Genomic DNA, 16,172 nt, shown 5'->3' with positions numbered 1-16,172 from the left:
AGAACATAAAAAGGTAATGGAAGCATTTTTATAATTCATGAATTGCCACATTTAATATACCTATCATTTCTGAGGAAATTTCCTTTTAAGTTTCAAGTATGACAGGTTCCAGAAATTTTTCCGCAATCGAAGTCAAAGAAATCTGTGGGAATGCACACATTAAGTGATTGCACTGAACAATGAATATTTAGCTTTTATAAATTGTCAGGAACAGATTCATAAGAAATTTTTTTTCTATCCTCTGCAGGGTAGAATTTTCTCATATTTAAACAGTTTTAAAGCCAGCATTGTGTAATCAATTTTTGTATGTATATGATATTGCTTGGGTATGGCGAGGTGTCAGATATCCTCAAAGATTATGAAATGTAGAAATGTCAGCTGTCTGACTTGATGCACAGAGAGAGCGAGCGAGAGAGAGAGAGAGGGAGATGGGGAGGAAAAGGAAGAGCACTAAAACTTTGAGAAAACAAAATGAAAAGGAATTGATAAGAAAAAAAATTAATGTCATTTTTATGATGCTAAACATATTTGTTCTCATAATGCTCATAAGGCAGAATCAGATTTCCCCCCAAAAAAGAGAAAAATGCCACAAAGTAATTAATCATCCATAAAAAACATGATCTTATCATAGCCAATTTGATTGTAGTCCTGTTTGTTCATTTTTGTATCATTTCCTCCAATTATGCAGAATAAAATAAACCAGCCATTGATGTTGACAGGGAACAAAAGCCATGTGCTTCATTTATTGAATCTTCTCAGATTGCTCAAGCGTGCTGAGGTATAAGAGCACATCATAACCATCTGAAAATTGCACGCTTTTGCATTTAATAACTAACTTAGGGAGTACTGGCAGAGTAATTGCCCACAAGAATGAATTGCTTATCATGACTTTTGACCAGCCTTCTAATCGTAAATCTAATATGTGATGCATACAGTGCGAGCAGGTTAGTTTTCGCCAATCATCCACTCACACACATACTCTTTCACCTAAGAGTTTCAAATTCTGACAAAATTCTATCAGGCATTCTACAACACATGTCAAAAGGTGTAATCCCTGTGACAGACTACAAACTGAAGGTGTAAATGAAATTATTTTACCCCTGACCGCTTTGACAAATTGTACCGTAGATAGTGTGATAGGAAATTTCCGTCGGATGTTAGCCTCCAGTCCCTACAGACGAGTTTATCAGTGCACTTTTTGGATGAAACTCAAGCTGGCCATCTGTATAACTATTATGTGTTCTTAACCATTGTGCAGTGCGGCACCTTTTCAATCCAGGACTTCATGGGGTACATTTCTCTGTACTCTTTCTCCATAAGATATTTATATCCTAAAACTACAGTTTTCCCATTTTTACGTCCATGTTTTTTCCAAAGGAAGGAAATGGACTTGTTATCAACAGAAATTGAATTTATGGTACATTTAATCTTCGGAGACTTTATATCATAATTATTTCACTTCTGTGTACAATGATGTATGGTCGTGCTGTGAATTGTCATGCAGAGGACTTGATTTGGCAGTCATCAACTGTGAGGGCGCTGTGACAATATTTTTGTCAGCTTCTGGTGTACTGCACTTCAATATGCTGTACTATCCTAGGTGATGTACTTCTTCACGTTTATTCAAACAGATTTGTATGTAATTTGTCTTGCCAGTGGTATGGTTATAATATTTGTATCCTGCTTTATTGCTTCTTGTTGTGCAATGTTGCCTAGCTTTTCCTTTGGTCGCATTTAGGATTATTGTCTCTCCACTTTTGTAATGGTTAACTTAAAAGGATAAATATTGTAATAACAGTTTTCAACAGACCTACCTCAGGAAAGCAAAGATATCTAACAAGAATGGCATATAAAGGCAGGTTAATAGACTGACCATGTTTGTGATAGCATCAAATGCAACTTTAAGGTTTCTACAATTGTCAGTGAACTCGGGCTGTAATTTCTGTTACTCAGCTGTGAGGGCACTCTACTGTCAGAGTTGGGAAACGACAAATGAGAGGATTACCTATTTCATCATTCCTCAAAGCAAGCACTTTCCAAACCTATACCACTTATTCAGTTTATCTTACTATAGCAACCTTTCAGCACAACTCCCAATAATACACATACAACATGCTGGTGAAGACTGTCTCTTTATAAGACTGTGTAGTGATCAAAAAGTATTTCAAAATCACTGCTGTGTTGATAAAAGTTTGTAACTTTGTTGAAAGAAAACTTGATTATTGCTTTGTGTAGGTAAACATGCCTGAAGCAGTTTCAATATTTCAAACCGAATGGAGTATTTTATGTTGTTCATTTAAACTTGATTACTTTGCTACAGCTACTTGTCAGATTAAGGGCAGGTTATAAAACTTCAATAGTAACGCAGTGTGCTTAATTGAAAAAGTGTATTCATGCACATGAACGCTCTGGCTGGTAATCTTTAATTATTTCACTGAGGTGAGACTTCTGCTCCTCCAATGTGATACGATGTGAACTTAGGCACAACTTTAAAACATGAATCAGTATTTCATTCTAAAGAACCATTCTACCAGTATTTGTGTATTATTGACTCCAATTTATATATTTCTTGGAAATGCTTCAGTCCTTTGTCAAAATAAGGCTGATGCTAGTCACTGTGAAGCTATGATAAAACACTATTAGATGCATATTGGAAGTTGGCAGTACATCAAAGTGGAAAAAGAGCATTGGTTCTATCAGCTTCAATACAAACCTGTACACTGTATGAAGAACACCGTATTATTCATCTTTTGACAGGCACTGACGCAATGATGGTTGTAGGCATCTTGAAAGCGAAAGATATAAACTTTTGCTCAAATTTTCTTAGGGAACTTTTAAAACAACACCCTTTCATATCACAGTCACCCCACAAAAGAGTGACGGTGTTCATAACAAGGGGCCACTATGCAAATTTTCGATTAGAGTAACAAATTGCCTAATATTCTAAATATCTGATATTCAAAATGGCTGCTTTCCCTATATTACTATCACTAGGGGGAAAGTTATAATTTTTAATTTTCACAAAAAACTTTGTGTCCTTCTCAGACCTCAAAATAAGCCCATTCAAACCACACACCAGAAAAGTATGATAATACTGGTAATTTGAGTGTGCATTAACTGTGAAGTGTTAATTGGATAATATCAAAAATTATGAATATTAAAATTACACAGTTGCAAATCATACCAAGATCACATGTACCAGTACATATGAAAAATAAAATTACTTCATGTGTGTATCTTTTTATTCTATTAACAGCATCATTCTATGGGGCAAGTCACATCAAGTTTCCCACAAAAGATTCAAGCAGTGAAACGCAAGTTCATCTTCGATTCCGTACAAGCCGATCCAGGGGTCTTCTTTTCCTGGCTGCTGGTGACTCAGAATATTGCATAATTGAGCTCCGTGGTGGCAGTATCCTTGTTTGGATGGACTTAGGGGCTGGAATTGTTGAACTTCAAAGCACAGGAGTCAAACTCAATGACCTGTTGTGGCATAATGTTGAACTGTCACGAATTCAGCAGAAAGCCAATCTCACTATTGACGGAGTGCTGCTGGCCACCGCTGATTCACCTGGAAAATCTTTTGAACTGACAGTTGAGGAAGGTGTATTCATAGGCGGTGTCGGCAGCTTGAACAAGGATTACATCGGTGAATCGGACAAGAGCTTCCGAGGATGTCTTGCTGATGTGGTTTTCAACGGAGTCGATGTACTTAAGACAGTGCAGGAGTTCCTGGATAACGATTATTTGAAGCAGTATGTTGAAGTGCAGGATGTAACGTGGGACTGTAGTGCAGAGTTCACAGCTGCTCCAAATGATCCAATCAGTTTTACGGACTCTTCTTCTTATGTGACATTTTCCAGATGGGAAGCAGAAGAGAGTGGCTCGTTTGGCTGCTGGTTGAAAACACATGGCGAGAAAGGATTGCTCTTGTACAACACTGGCGAGGATGAGGATTTCATTGCTGTCGAAATAGTAGATGGAAAACTACGAATGCTTCTCAACAAAGGAATGGGCACAATCGACTTCCACTCCAATGTTCAGATAAATGACCGGAAGTGGCACAAGATTCTACTGCGGGTAGAAGAGTCCTTTCTTGAGATAAAAGTTGATGATCAAACGCCAGAAATTAAGACGCTGGCAGGTGAGGAGGGTGAAATCCTTGAATTAAGTGGACCATTGTATATTGGTGGTGTAGTGGAGAAAGCACGATCCATGGCATCCAGGCAAGATCTGGCATCCGTGACGGGGGAAGATGATGGAGGTTCCATTCAAGGCTGTATACGAGAAATAGAAATCAATTACATTGCAAACAGCCTGGAAGATTCCAGGGTTACCCATCTCATCACTGCTGGATGTGTGTGGGAATATCCCTGCACTTCTCGACAGCCGTGTATACCGGAAGCTGAGTGCATCGAATCTGGATATGCCGAGTATGAATGTCAATGTAACTTGGAAGTGTGCCATAAACCGACCGAGGACCCGACCGCTATCATTGATGAGTTAGACATCAACTTTTCCGAGGCAGACTCAAAGAAGAAAAACAAAAAGGAAAAGAAGAAGGAGAAGAACAAGGATAGAGATAAGTCCAAAAAATTCTTTGCCTTGGAACCACTAGAAGTTCTTGAAGGTGGTGAGGCTATGATTACATCTGATCAAATCAAAGTCAATGGAGATCTCGCTGATCTAGGACTCAGAGAATCCCAGGTCATGTTTCAGATCACTCGTGAGCCAAAATTTGGTGAAATCATCCATGATGGACTGCGCCGGGACGGCAACAATGACATCTTCACTCTTCTTGATCTCATGGGCGGCCGAATTATCTACATTCATGACGGATCGGAAAACTTCCAGGATAGGTTGACCTTTGAAGTGAACATTCTTGGAAACGATGGAGAGCTACCGGAAAGCTTGCAGAAGGACAACAGCTTTGTGTTGAAGATTGAAATCAGTGCAGTGAATGACCCTCCAGAGTTGTTACTGCCAGCAGACAGCCTGATGCAGCTGATTGTGAACACAAAACGCATGATATCGAATGATGTACTGAACGTAAACGACCCCGACAACGATGCTGTAAATGTAACTTATTCAGTTCTCAATAGCATTGCAAGCATGGGATATCTAGAAAACGCCGACGAACCAGGTCAGAGCATAACCACCTTCACCCAAGAGGACATCAACCTTGGAAAGATATTCTTTGTTCATGATGGCACGGAGACAAAGTCCAGGCTTGGGCTCCGCGTTTCTGATCCGCTTGATCGGAGTGATCCTGTCTCTTTGAGGATTGAGGCAGTTGTCCTTGAGTTGACGGTATCAAAGAATTCAGGCATAAAAGTTAATCCAGAGTCAAGTGTGGTGATTAAGAGTGAAGAACTGCAAGTTGTGACAAATGCACCTGGTCAGGACCTAGCCATTAGGTTTAATGTCTTCATTCCGCCAAAGTTTGGAGAAGTACAAGAGATGACTGCAGCAGACTGGGCTATGGTGGAGGATTTTACTCAGCGGCAGTTGGACAAGAACAAGATTAGATACACACATTCGATATCAGGTTCTGATGAAATGGAAGACAGCTTTCAGCTGCAGGCATCATGCATGGATGTTACAACCGAAGTGTTCAGTGTTAACGTTCAAGTGATGGCACTGTCAATCAGGGTTGTCAACAACACCAATCTGATTCTTGATGTCATCAAGGAAAAGACAATCATTCCCGAGCATTTGGGTTCTGTGCTTGTCAATAACATTCAGAACAATTACACAATCAAGTACACAATTGCAATGGAACCAGAGTACGGTCATGTGGTCAGACATTCTGTTGGTCATCTCGAAACCGGTGACCACTTCACCCAGGGTGACATTGACGCAGGGCACATTGGTTTCCGAATCAAACACCACATTCGAACAGCAGTGAACGATACATTCAAATTCTTTGTATCCACGATGGGCTACCAGTCCAGCCTCTTTACATTCACCATCGAGTACATACCTGATAAACTCAGTACAGGTGTCATAAATACGGGACTTACCGTGGGTGAAGGCATGAGCAAAGCCCTGACTGTTGATAATCTATACGTTGATAACCTCCTGGCTGATAGCTTTGAGTTCACCATCACCGTTCCTCCAGAACACGGAAATCTTCAGCTCCTGGATGAGGAAAGCCAGGAGGTCATGCAGTGGAACGTGAAGTCATTCACCAGTGAAGAATTGAAGAAAGGAGTGATCAATTATCAACATGATGACTCTGAAACAATGCAGGATTCTTTCAAGTTCATGGCTATGGCAGTGACAAATGAACCCGAGCTGAAAACCTCTGATGATGCCATCGTCAATGGAATGTTCAATATCACAGTCGAGATGAAGAATGACAACAAACCAGAACGTGTTGTTGATAAAGTCTTCAAAGTAGTTGAAAACGATGAGAAACTCCTGACTGATGCAGACTTAAAGTACACAGATGCTGACATTGACTTTGATGATGACAATTTGGAGTACAGCCGACAGAGAATTGCTAATGGGGAACTGGTGGATGTCAACAACGTCTCAGTACCAGTGTATGGCTTCAAACAAAGTGACCTGAGAGCTGGCAAGTTGCTCTTCAAACATAAAGGCTCATCATTTGGCAGAATGGTGTTTTTCGTGTACGATGACAATCGTGCTAAGTTCTCATCTGGGTTACTGGAAATTGAAGCATCAGAGCCGTACATTGATATCACTCAGAACACTGGTCTGCTTACACAGAAAGGCAAGGCCGTCATGCTGTCTGCCGATAACCTCACAATTGATACAAATTTAAATGCAAAAGACAAGAACATTGAGTTTTTCATCACATCTTCACCAATGCATGGAAAACTCTTCAAGAAAGGAGAAGGCGGGGATCTCAAGAATTTTAACCTCGAAGTGCTGAAGAATGAGAGAATTCGATACCAGCATGATGATGGTGACAGTATGTCCGATAGTTTCAATTTTACCATCAAGATAAAAGATTTTGAGAAACATGGTCAGATGCAGATCAAGATTTTCCTCAAGAGTCACCAGAATCCTCCCGAAATCGGCCAGAATCGTCCGCTGGTTGTCACGGAGATGGGTGTAGCAACCATAAAGAAATCTCACCTGAAAGCCTCTCACAAAGACAGCAGTCCGGCAGACATAGTGTTCCACGTAACTAAGCAGGCTATGAACGGCTACCTGAGATTGCTCACCAAAGAGAGTGCTGCTAGGCTTGGTGGCGGAGAGGAGCAACCAACATCTGATACTGCGCAGACAACTTTGACCTACGAGGGCAGCGAAAAAGACATGGGTGTTGAAGTTGACACTGAATTCATTGTGTCTTTTACTCAGCTGCAAATCAACCAAGGACGAGTACAGTACGTTGAAATGGCACCTGGTGAAGTCTCAGATGAGTTTGTCTTTGAGGTAACGAACGGCATGACGATGATACGAGATCAAGTATTCGAGATCGACATCATACCGGACATTATTCCATTGCGTGTCAAGAACATAGAGGTCCGTGAAGGCGGGTCTAAAGCTCTGACTGAGAAGTACGTGAAGGTTAACAACAAGCACATCAAGAATAGCCCTGTGGACTTTTTGATTGTCAAGCAGCCTACAAGAGGAAGAATTGAACACACAAGAATGCCTGAAGTAGCTCTGTCAACTTTCACGACTGAAGATGTAGGAAACGAGTTCATCTACTATGTCCATGATGGCAGTGACAGTGCGTTTGACCAGTTCACCATCATGGCCAATGCAAGTTCAAAAAAGGTCAGTGATCCCCATGTCGTCAACGTGACAGTCACTCCAGTCAACGATGAACCGCCTGAACTTGTCACCAACAAAGGAATGGAGGTCTTCACTGATTCAGTCACAGTGGTCAGCACAGATGACCTGAGTGCTCAGGACCTGGACACCAGAAACGAAGAGCTGTACTTCATATTGACCAATCCAACCAATGGCCACATGGCTTTGAAGTCTGACATCAAAACACCGATACTGAACTTCACTCAAGCTGACATCATCAACCAGCAGGTTGTGTTTGTGCACAATGGTGAGTATGATTTGATGTGTATTTTCAAAAGTGGTTTCATTTAGATACAGGCTGCATTTTGTTAGCATTGTAGACAGCATTGATAAAGTTCAAAAAAGTCATCAGCACTAGCAATCAGTTAACATATCTCGTATGTCTTTGTTATTTGCCAGAGATTAATTTACAAATATTCATAAATTTATGCTGTACAATTTAGAGTCAGTGAATATCAGTAAATTATGTTATTATGTGATTTAATTTTCAGTGGATTGCTATGATGTAAATCTTTCATGAAATCGTTGAGTTTTGAGACTAAGTGTCATCTTGCAAGAGGCTAGGCTATTGGCATATTTTTACAGCAGACTAACATTGCAAAAAGAAAACCCAATTCTTTCCTATACCTTGATACTCTGTAGTAACTGCTTCTTTCAGTATCGCTGTGTCATTCATAACAGCTTCAACTTGAGGAAGTATCCTTGTAGGAATGAATGACATCTGTTGTAAAAATGACGATGTAGATTTTAAAATTTTTCCTCAAATGTGTGGAAAATGGAAGCCAAATTTGCAACAATTTGTAAATCAGATGTGGAAAATGTCAGGAAGAAAATTCTCTATTTGCTGTATAGACTATACATCAATCTTGACTAAGTGACTAAGCTGCAGTTAGTGTGCTGTTTAGAAGGCATTTCAAACTTAGCTTCAGTTTCTTAAACTTTTAACCGACAAATTTTTTATAACTTCTATTGTTAATGGGGAACCTGGATCTTTCTTCATGAGAAAATTATAATAGTGTATTTGAATTTTCATGCTGTGTCATCACAATCTTTCATTTTCTCACAGGTGCCAGAACTGGAGGTTTCCGATTCCAGGTGAATGACGGGCAAAACTCCGCTAAGCGACAGATCTTCAGCATCACAGCTAAACCACTAGTTGTTTCCGTGGTTACCAACACTGGCATTGATGTCTATCCAGACTCTGTTCAGCCAATCACAGCGAGTCACCTGAAAGCAGTAACCAATGAGAAGCCAGAGAAAATGTCCAATGAGAGTATCACTTTTGTCGTCATCAGCCAACCAGCGCTTGGCAAGATTGTGAAGATCACAAGCCAGGAAGGATCAACGGAGTACGAGGAAGTGTCGCAGTTCAGTCAGGAGCAAATCAACCAAGGCATGATCGGTTACAAACATGACAGAGGATCTAGCAAGTGGAATGAGAAAGATGGCTTTGTGTTCAATGTTCATCGCCAAGCTGCCAGAAATATCACAGATCAGCAATTTCACATCAGAATTTCTTACCAGAACGTTGTTGGCCCCGTCAAAAGTCCTCTACTTGCAAATACTGGCGCTAAAGTAGGCGAAGGTGAAGCCGTGGTGATAACCAGTGAGAACTTAGATGCATCAAACCTTTATGCAAAAGTGGAAGGAGAGTTGGAAAATTACATCATCGAGTATAACCTCACAAAGCTTCCTATCCATGGTGTGTTGGTTATTAATGGCAACAACGTCACCAGGCCGTATGTGACTTTCCAACAAGATGATCTGATCAGAGGTGCTGTCAAGTACATCCATGATCACTCAGACACTCTGCGTGACTCCTTTGAGTTTGACGTGAAGCTTGGAAAGCTAGGCATATCATCAGTAGAGACGGCTGTCAGCGGTGATGAAATCGCTGACGACGGCAACAACAGTAATGTCAACTTGCACGACTCATTCAACTTAACCATCCTTCCAGTGAACGACCAACCATTCAAGTTACTGACATTGGCACCAGGAATGGAACTTATTCAAGGAATAAATAAAATCATCACTCGAGAATATCTTGAAACCACTGATCCTGACTCTCCACCTGAAGAAATCAAGTATGATATCATTGATGGTCCTTCCAATGGTAGAGTTGCTCTCATCTCTGATCATAGTGTAGCACTCCGCGAGTTCACACAGAAGCACATCAATGACGAAGCCTTGATTTTCATTCACAACGGCAAGAAGGAACCCGGGGCATTTTACTTCCGAGTTTCTGATGGCGTTCACAAGGACGTATATAAAATGTTCAACCTGAACGTGATTCCTCTGTCTTTGGTGTTGGCCAACAACACAGGAATTGAGCTGCCACAAGGTGATTTGTACGCACCAGTTACAAGAGACAACCTCGCCGCAAGAACTAATGGTGACCGCAGCGGTATCATGTTTAACGTCACAAAGCCTCCAAGCCGAGGTATTTTATTGATCAATGAACAACCGCAGACGACATTCTCCCAGCTTGATGTCGATAATGAGCTGCTTGCTTATCTTCAGACGGACAAATCAGCTTCGGAAGACGAATTTGAGTTTGTCGCATTCAACTCAGAGAACGTGATTCCAGCACATGTTTTCAAGATGACAGTGAAAGCAATAGTGAAGAAGAAGCATTTCACACTGCGTTCAGGCAACGCCAATCACCTAACAACAAATGAACTCGATGCTACAGAGCTTGCTAACAGGACTCTAAGTAATCCAACCTTTGAAATAATTCAGTTCCCTCAATACTGCCAGCTGATTAATGCAGGAACATCACAGCCAATATTCCAGTTTACTCAGCGTGACCTCGTCAACCGCAATGTGTTGGTGTTTGCAGAGGCCATCCAAATGGACAATAAGACCAACCACGTTCAAGACTCCATGATTCTGTCACTGAAAGCCAGGAATGTGCAACCAGCTCAGGTGTTACTACCCATCCATATAAAACCAGTCAAGGCAAAGAAATTCCCCAAAGAAGATCCCAGTGGAACCACAGAGACTGTTGATGTTCCCAATGAGATATTTGAGTCCGAGAGTTTTCCAGATGAATTGGATCCCGATGATGTTGAGCAAGACACTAATAGATTGAACGGATGGGTGGATGTTTCATATGACTCGGAGATTCCAGAGAAAGGTGTGGATCCTCCAACCACCAGTGCAAACAACTCACTTGAAGGTGGACCAGGATCAAGTCTAGTTGATCCAAGCTCTGTGTCTGGCAGTCAGCTAGCTGTCATCATACCAATTATTGTCCTGATAGTGTTGGCAACAGTTGTTGTCATCGTGGTCATCTGGAGAATGCGAAGGAAAGATTCCAAACCCGACCAAGTGGATTCACCTTATCCAGAGCCAGATGAACCTCCTCTTCCAGTGGTTCAGCCACAGAGACCTCCCATACAGGGTTCTCCTGGGAATAATCCAGCTGGTGCTGGCACATCTGGTTCACCACAACAAGCAGGATCTCCCATCCCAAGCCCAGGAATCACGGAGCGAAGCCCACTGGCACCGCAGGTGACCGTCACACCACTCGGAATGGCACCCGGAATGGAAGACCCAAGAATGGCACCAAACTACCAGAACATGGCTGGCGTTCCCGGCCCTTCAGGGCAGTCCGTTGTGAGCCTGGCCTCCAGTGGAAGTGGTATCATGGTCTACAATATGCAGGCAGCTGATCCTGAGATGGCAGAGCACTGTAGAACATCCAATCCTACGTTGCAAAAGAACCAGTATTGGGTGTAAGGTGCCATCACTCAAACAGAACCAACTATCACAGACAACTGGATGACAAATCTCATCTCATTTAGAATAACTTCAATGAAAACTGCCAAGAGCCTATGTAATGTAGTACAGCGATGCACAAATTTTCAAAGATTTAGCTTAGTAAACTGTAGAGCCTAAGAATTACAACTAGGGTAATATTTGTCAGGTACCTCACGCATTGTACTTACGGTTGCAATCGGACAATGTTTGGCCAAGTAGATATTTAGCTTACTTAAGTGAATTACAAAAATGGGAAATATTCTGAAAAATTTCCAGAAGTTGTCCAAAAAAAATGTGAGGGTGGGATTTTCTGGTATTCCAATAGGATTTGTTTTTGTGTTCTGATTGTATGTAAAGCTTTTAAAAGTATGAATGTTTGGAAGATTGTTTTCCATGGTTATTTCCAAGTTTTCCATGTTTTTTCCAACTTCCCAAATGGTGCTACATATTATCTATCCTCAAAACAAACATAGATAATAAACATTGTCCACTCAGCATTTCATATTTTCTACCTTTTAATACTAAAATGATTTGGATAACCTACCGTTTGAATATGCAGTTACCCCCTTTGGCAAGTACATGTAGGTACAACTTCTCTTTGTACAATTTGGATAAGAAGTTACCGTGACAATCATTTGAAATTGGCCTCTACTCTCTTTATGCTTCATTTTCAATCCTGTTAGTTTATAGTTTTCAATCAAGATAGATGTTGCCAGTTGTTCACAAAAAAAAATTTGCAGACGTTATCTATTGTCAACAAAAACTTATAACAGAACAATGCATGTCTCACACAACAAAGTACTGCAAATCGTCTTGTGTGATATTTAATTTCTTGTGCTCAGAAATATGCTCAAATCCAAACAGGTTGCTGCTCCGTGGTTGATATAAGAAATTTATATATTTTTTCTCGACAAATCGTAGAATGAAACAGGCGTTCTGCTTCTCGGAAGTGACAGTCCTAATATATACACTCTGCTTGACTTGCATGTTTCTGTGTTTCACACACTCAGGAAAGCTCACTGTGATGTGTTCCCTGCCTCTCCAGAAATTTAACTTCTTTTCCCTTGCACATTGAACTCTGAATGAAAGAACTCATACTGTGTCCCTTCAAATTAAACATTGCAATCATAGCCTCTTTCATTTCCCTTTGTCAGTAGTCTTTCAAGCACCACAGCTCAGACAATCCTTGAATATGATCACTTCCGAGCACCCTTTCATGTTTCAAGTATATGTATGGTACATATGACAAAATGTTAAGGAGAGAGCACTCAGAAATCTTGTAACAATTTAAATGAACAAGATGACATTCTGTAGAGATATTTCTTAATTTTTAAAATGTGGCAGACCATTCCGGGGTCTCGCTGTATTTTGAACGATTTGTTCATATACGTAGCCCATTCTTTGTGCTCAATGTGGGTCATAAAATTTGACAAGAACTCGGATATGGGTTCTATTAAGGCTTAGAAGCCAGACTTAGAGTCCTGCATTTATGTTTCAAATGTGTCATTTGAGAAGTCTGTTTTTTTGTTTGACACTCAATGTCACTCGAAATGTTTGTCATTGTGTACTATGAAGACATAACTTTCAAAAAAACTACTGGAAAATATTGTAAATTTAATTTTGACTGTTTTGCTTGTTAGAAAGCAGAAATGAATACATAAATCAAAATTTTTGGAAAGGGAAACTTTTTTCAACAAGGGCAAGACGAATTCATTGTAACAGTAGAATCGCTGCCAGTTTAGCTGTAAGTTTTTAAATTTATTTCAAACGTAACATTACTTGTTTTTATATAACCCCCTAAAAGGGCTTCATTGAAAAGTATGCTTTTAGTCTTGTTTAAAATGATTATTTTTTACTCAGTATTTTTGTTTTTCAAATGGAATAATCTTAAAAAGAGTGGATTTTGCAACACCAGGTAAAAAATCGTGCTTGACAATTAAAGGTGCTGGGTATTCATCATGTAGGGCTGTAGCCTGATCCTTGTCAGTCTCCCTAGGATCACCGTAAAAAGACTATATAAACTTGGAAGAAATGACAACGAGAATTCAGCGATTCAGATTGGAGAGGTTGCTTTGAAAGAAATGAAAGCAAGAAAATATTTTACAAGATTAGAGAAAGATGTAATATAATTTAAGTGAAGCCGAGTATAAAGGTTTTCAGAAGTGTTTTTCTGTGATATATAACTATTGCTAACTGGAGATAACTATTTATAACTCTTCATTACTAGCTAGCTAGTTGGGTTAGTTGAGTCATTGTCTTGATAATAGAACAAGTAGACCGGTACACTCACTTTTGCAGCATACTTTCACTGGTTGTAGTGTCGTGGAGTCCATTTTCATTGTTGCTAATATTCATATACACGTAGTCTTCGTACTTTCAGAATTGATTGTATTATTTATAATCTGCTGTGTTTTCCTCTGTCATCCAAAGAAGTGTATTTTCAACAAATGAGTTTTCAACTTTCAAGAATGTATTTTTTGTCAGAATTTTCTTTTTTTTTTCAGCTCATTTTGTCTTTGTAAGTTAACCATGTAGCTATGTTCTTTTGTGATTACCATGCTATCCAAGAACGCAATGGTGGGGGTCAGCTGTCGGTAATTCTGCCCAGAATTGCATGAACACTCACTGGTCTCTACCCTTCAAAATTTCAATGCATAAATGTTTCACAATCACCGCTATTGTCTGTCCTGATGCATTATGGGACAGCAAGAGTAAGTAGACAAAACTGTGGACAGTCAACATCGTGATGTCGTAATCATGTGATTTTCTTGCACATATCATCACAGAATCACTGAAAATCATGTGAATAATTAGTTGTATGAGAAATGTTGATGCCAGTCACTAGTAAACTAAAAAAAATGATCAATTTATGGATGTGTTCCCAACCAAACAATGTAAAAATGGCGTAAAAAAAAGCACATGTGTACACATAGATGTTACTGTAAGCACATACATACACATACAGTCACAAAGACACATACAGAACAGATTCTTTCTCAGATGTTTTCACACCTGCTCTAGTGTGTATATCAACTAGTCACTAATGACGTGTGTCGTATATCCTTCATCTCAATGGTCTTATGTATATTTAGTATTTATTGTTAGTGATATTATCAATGAAGTCTGTTGTTCTGTATTTACAGTTTTTGTTCTACCTTGATTCGTAGGATTTGTAAAAATGAAGTCATCTCCCGCTGTCAAGTAAAAATGATGTGGCTGGGCACTCGTATGCAAAGTAATGATTTCTGAACATTGATAACATGAATCCTGAGAGTGATGAATCCGAAAGCTTTTCAGAAAATGATTTTACCATTCTGACTTGAGTAGCCAGCGAGAAATGACTTTTATTGACAGCAGAAATATCCAACTCATTAAACTTGGAAGTTGTCTCATATTTATCACTGTCATGTTTTCAGCGTTGTATCTTGCAATAAAGAGTTAAGTCAAAGCTATGTGACTGATTAAAGGGCCTGCCTTCAATGTCTCTGACTAGTAGAATGACAAATTTTACATTTTTTCCAAGGAAGAGATTTTATTTATTTTCAGTTTTACACTCTCTTTATTACTTCTGATCATTGCTGTTAATTCTGTTAACCTGTTGACAAAATGACTTTTTTCAAAAAGATGGATGTATTTTACAAACTAAGTCAGCAGGAATTAGTACACACTTCACCCATTGATATTTAATCTTGTCAGCTTTTTGGAATGCAGTCAAAATCTTGAGTTTGCTGCCTTTCGTCATTAACCCCCTTTCACCGCAATGGTTTGACCCACACCCATGTTATCATGGTGATTATTGACCTGTTTATTAGGGAACTGGGGATGAGCAGCGTGATGGCTGTAGGTTGAACAGATCCTCTGCATTAAAGGAATGATTGGCAAATTTCTGAAAGAAAGCTACAATTGTAAAATGCAAGCAACAATTTTTGCATTGTGATAGCAACACTCCGCTCACACATTTTGAACTTGTACGGTGAAAAGATAGGGTGAGAAAAAAACACTCAATCATGCTCTCCACTCTCAACAGCAGATTGTTGATCAATTTTATCTATTTTTTGTAACCAAGAACCAACCTGAGCATCAAACATTGTCACCTTTCTGATGGAATTCCAAGTATTTGAAACTTGTTCAAAGTGTATGAAATCGGAAGTTAGAGATATTTTTAAACACAAGTTGCCATTTCCCTCTCTACTTGTCAACTTTTACGGGTGGACATGTGACATGTCATTTATTTTTCATCATCATTTCTGTGTTCAACCTTTTTTTTAACAATGTTGTTCAATATTTTTACATCAAATTTTTCATCCATTTTCATTTGTGACATGACACATTGATTTACTATTAATATTATGTTTGTAAAAAGTGTTTTTTTTACATATGGTATTATACAGTTATAAATATATATTTTATCCCGTGCATGTTGTATTTTGTTATAATATTATTTTCATAAAAACGATTAAAGTATTGTTTCAGTACTATGTAAAATCTGTTTTGTTTCAGTTGTGTTCTCCAGTGTTGGATATGCTTTGAATTGCATGCCTCTTTTTAGTTATTTTTTTCATTTTAGTTATTTTTTGATTTATTTTATTTTGCATGACTTTATTGTCCCCTTCATT

At 39.3% G+C, this 16,172-nt stretch overlaps 1 protein-coding gene across 1 annotated transcript in view; it reads left to right on the top strand.

Moving 5' to 3' along the window:
• Positions 1 to 15,022, top strand: part of LOC139121668 (chondroitin sulfate proteoglycan 4-like) — a 93,120-nt gene extending 78,098 nt beyond the window's left edge. The window contains exons 2-3 of the mRNA XM_070686746.1: positions 3,257 to 8,041; positions 8,861 to 15,022. Of these exons, the coding sequence (XP_070542847.1) occupies positions 3,257 to 8,041; positions 8,861 to 11,535 (7,460 nt within the window). The 3' untranslated portion in view covers positions 11,536 to 15,022. The remainder of the gene's footprint in view (positions 1 to 3,256; positions 8,042 to 8,860) is intronic.
• Positions 15,023 to 16,172: the final 1,150 nt, after the last annotated feature.

This window comes from Ptychodera flava, chromosome 21 (genome assembly GCF_041260155.1).
Source record: "Ptychodera flava strain L36383 chromosome 21, AS_Pfla_20210202, whole genome shotgun sequence".
Taxonomy (NCBI): Eukaryota; Metazoa; Hemichordata; class Enteropneusta; family Ptychoderidae; genus Ptychodera; species Ptychodera flava.
This window is presented reverse-complemented; position numbering and strand designations above follow the sequence as displayed.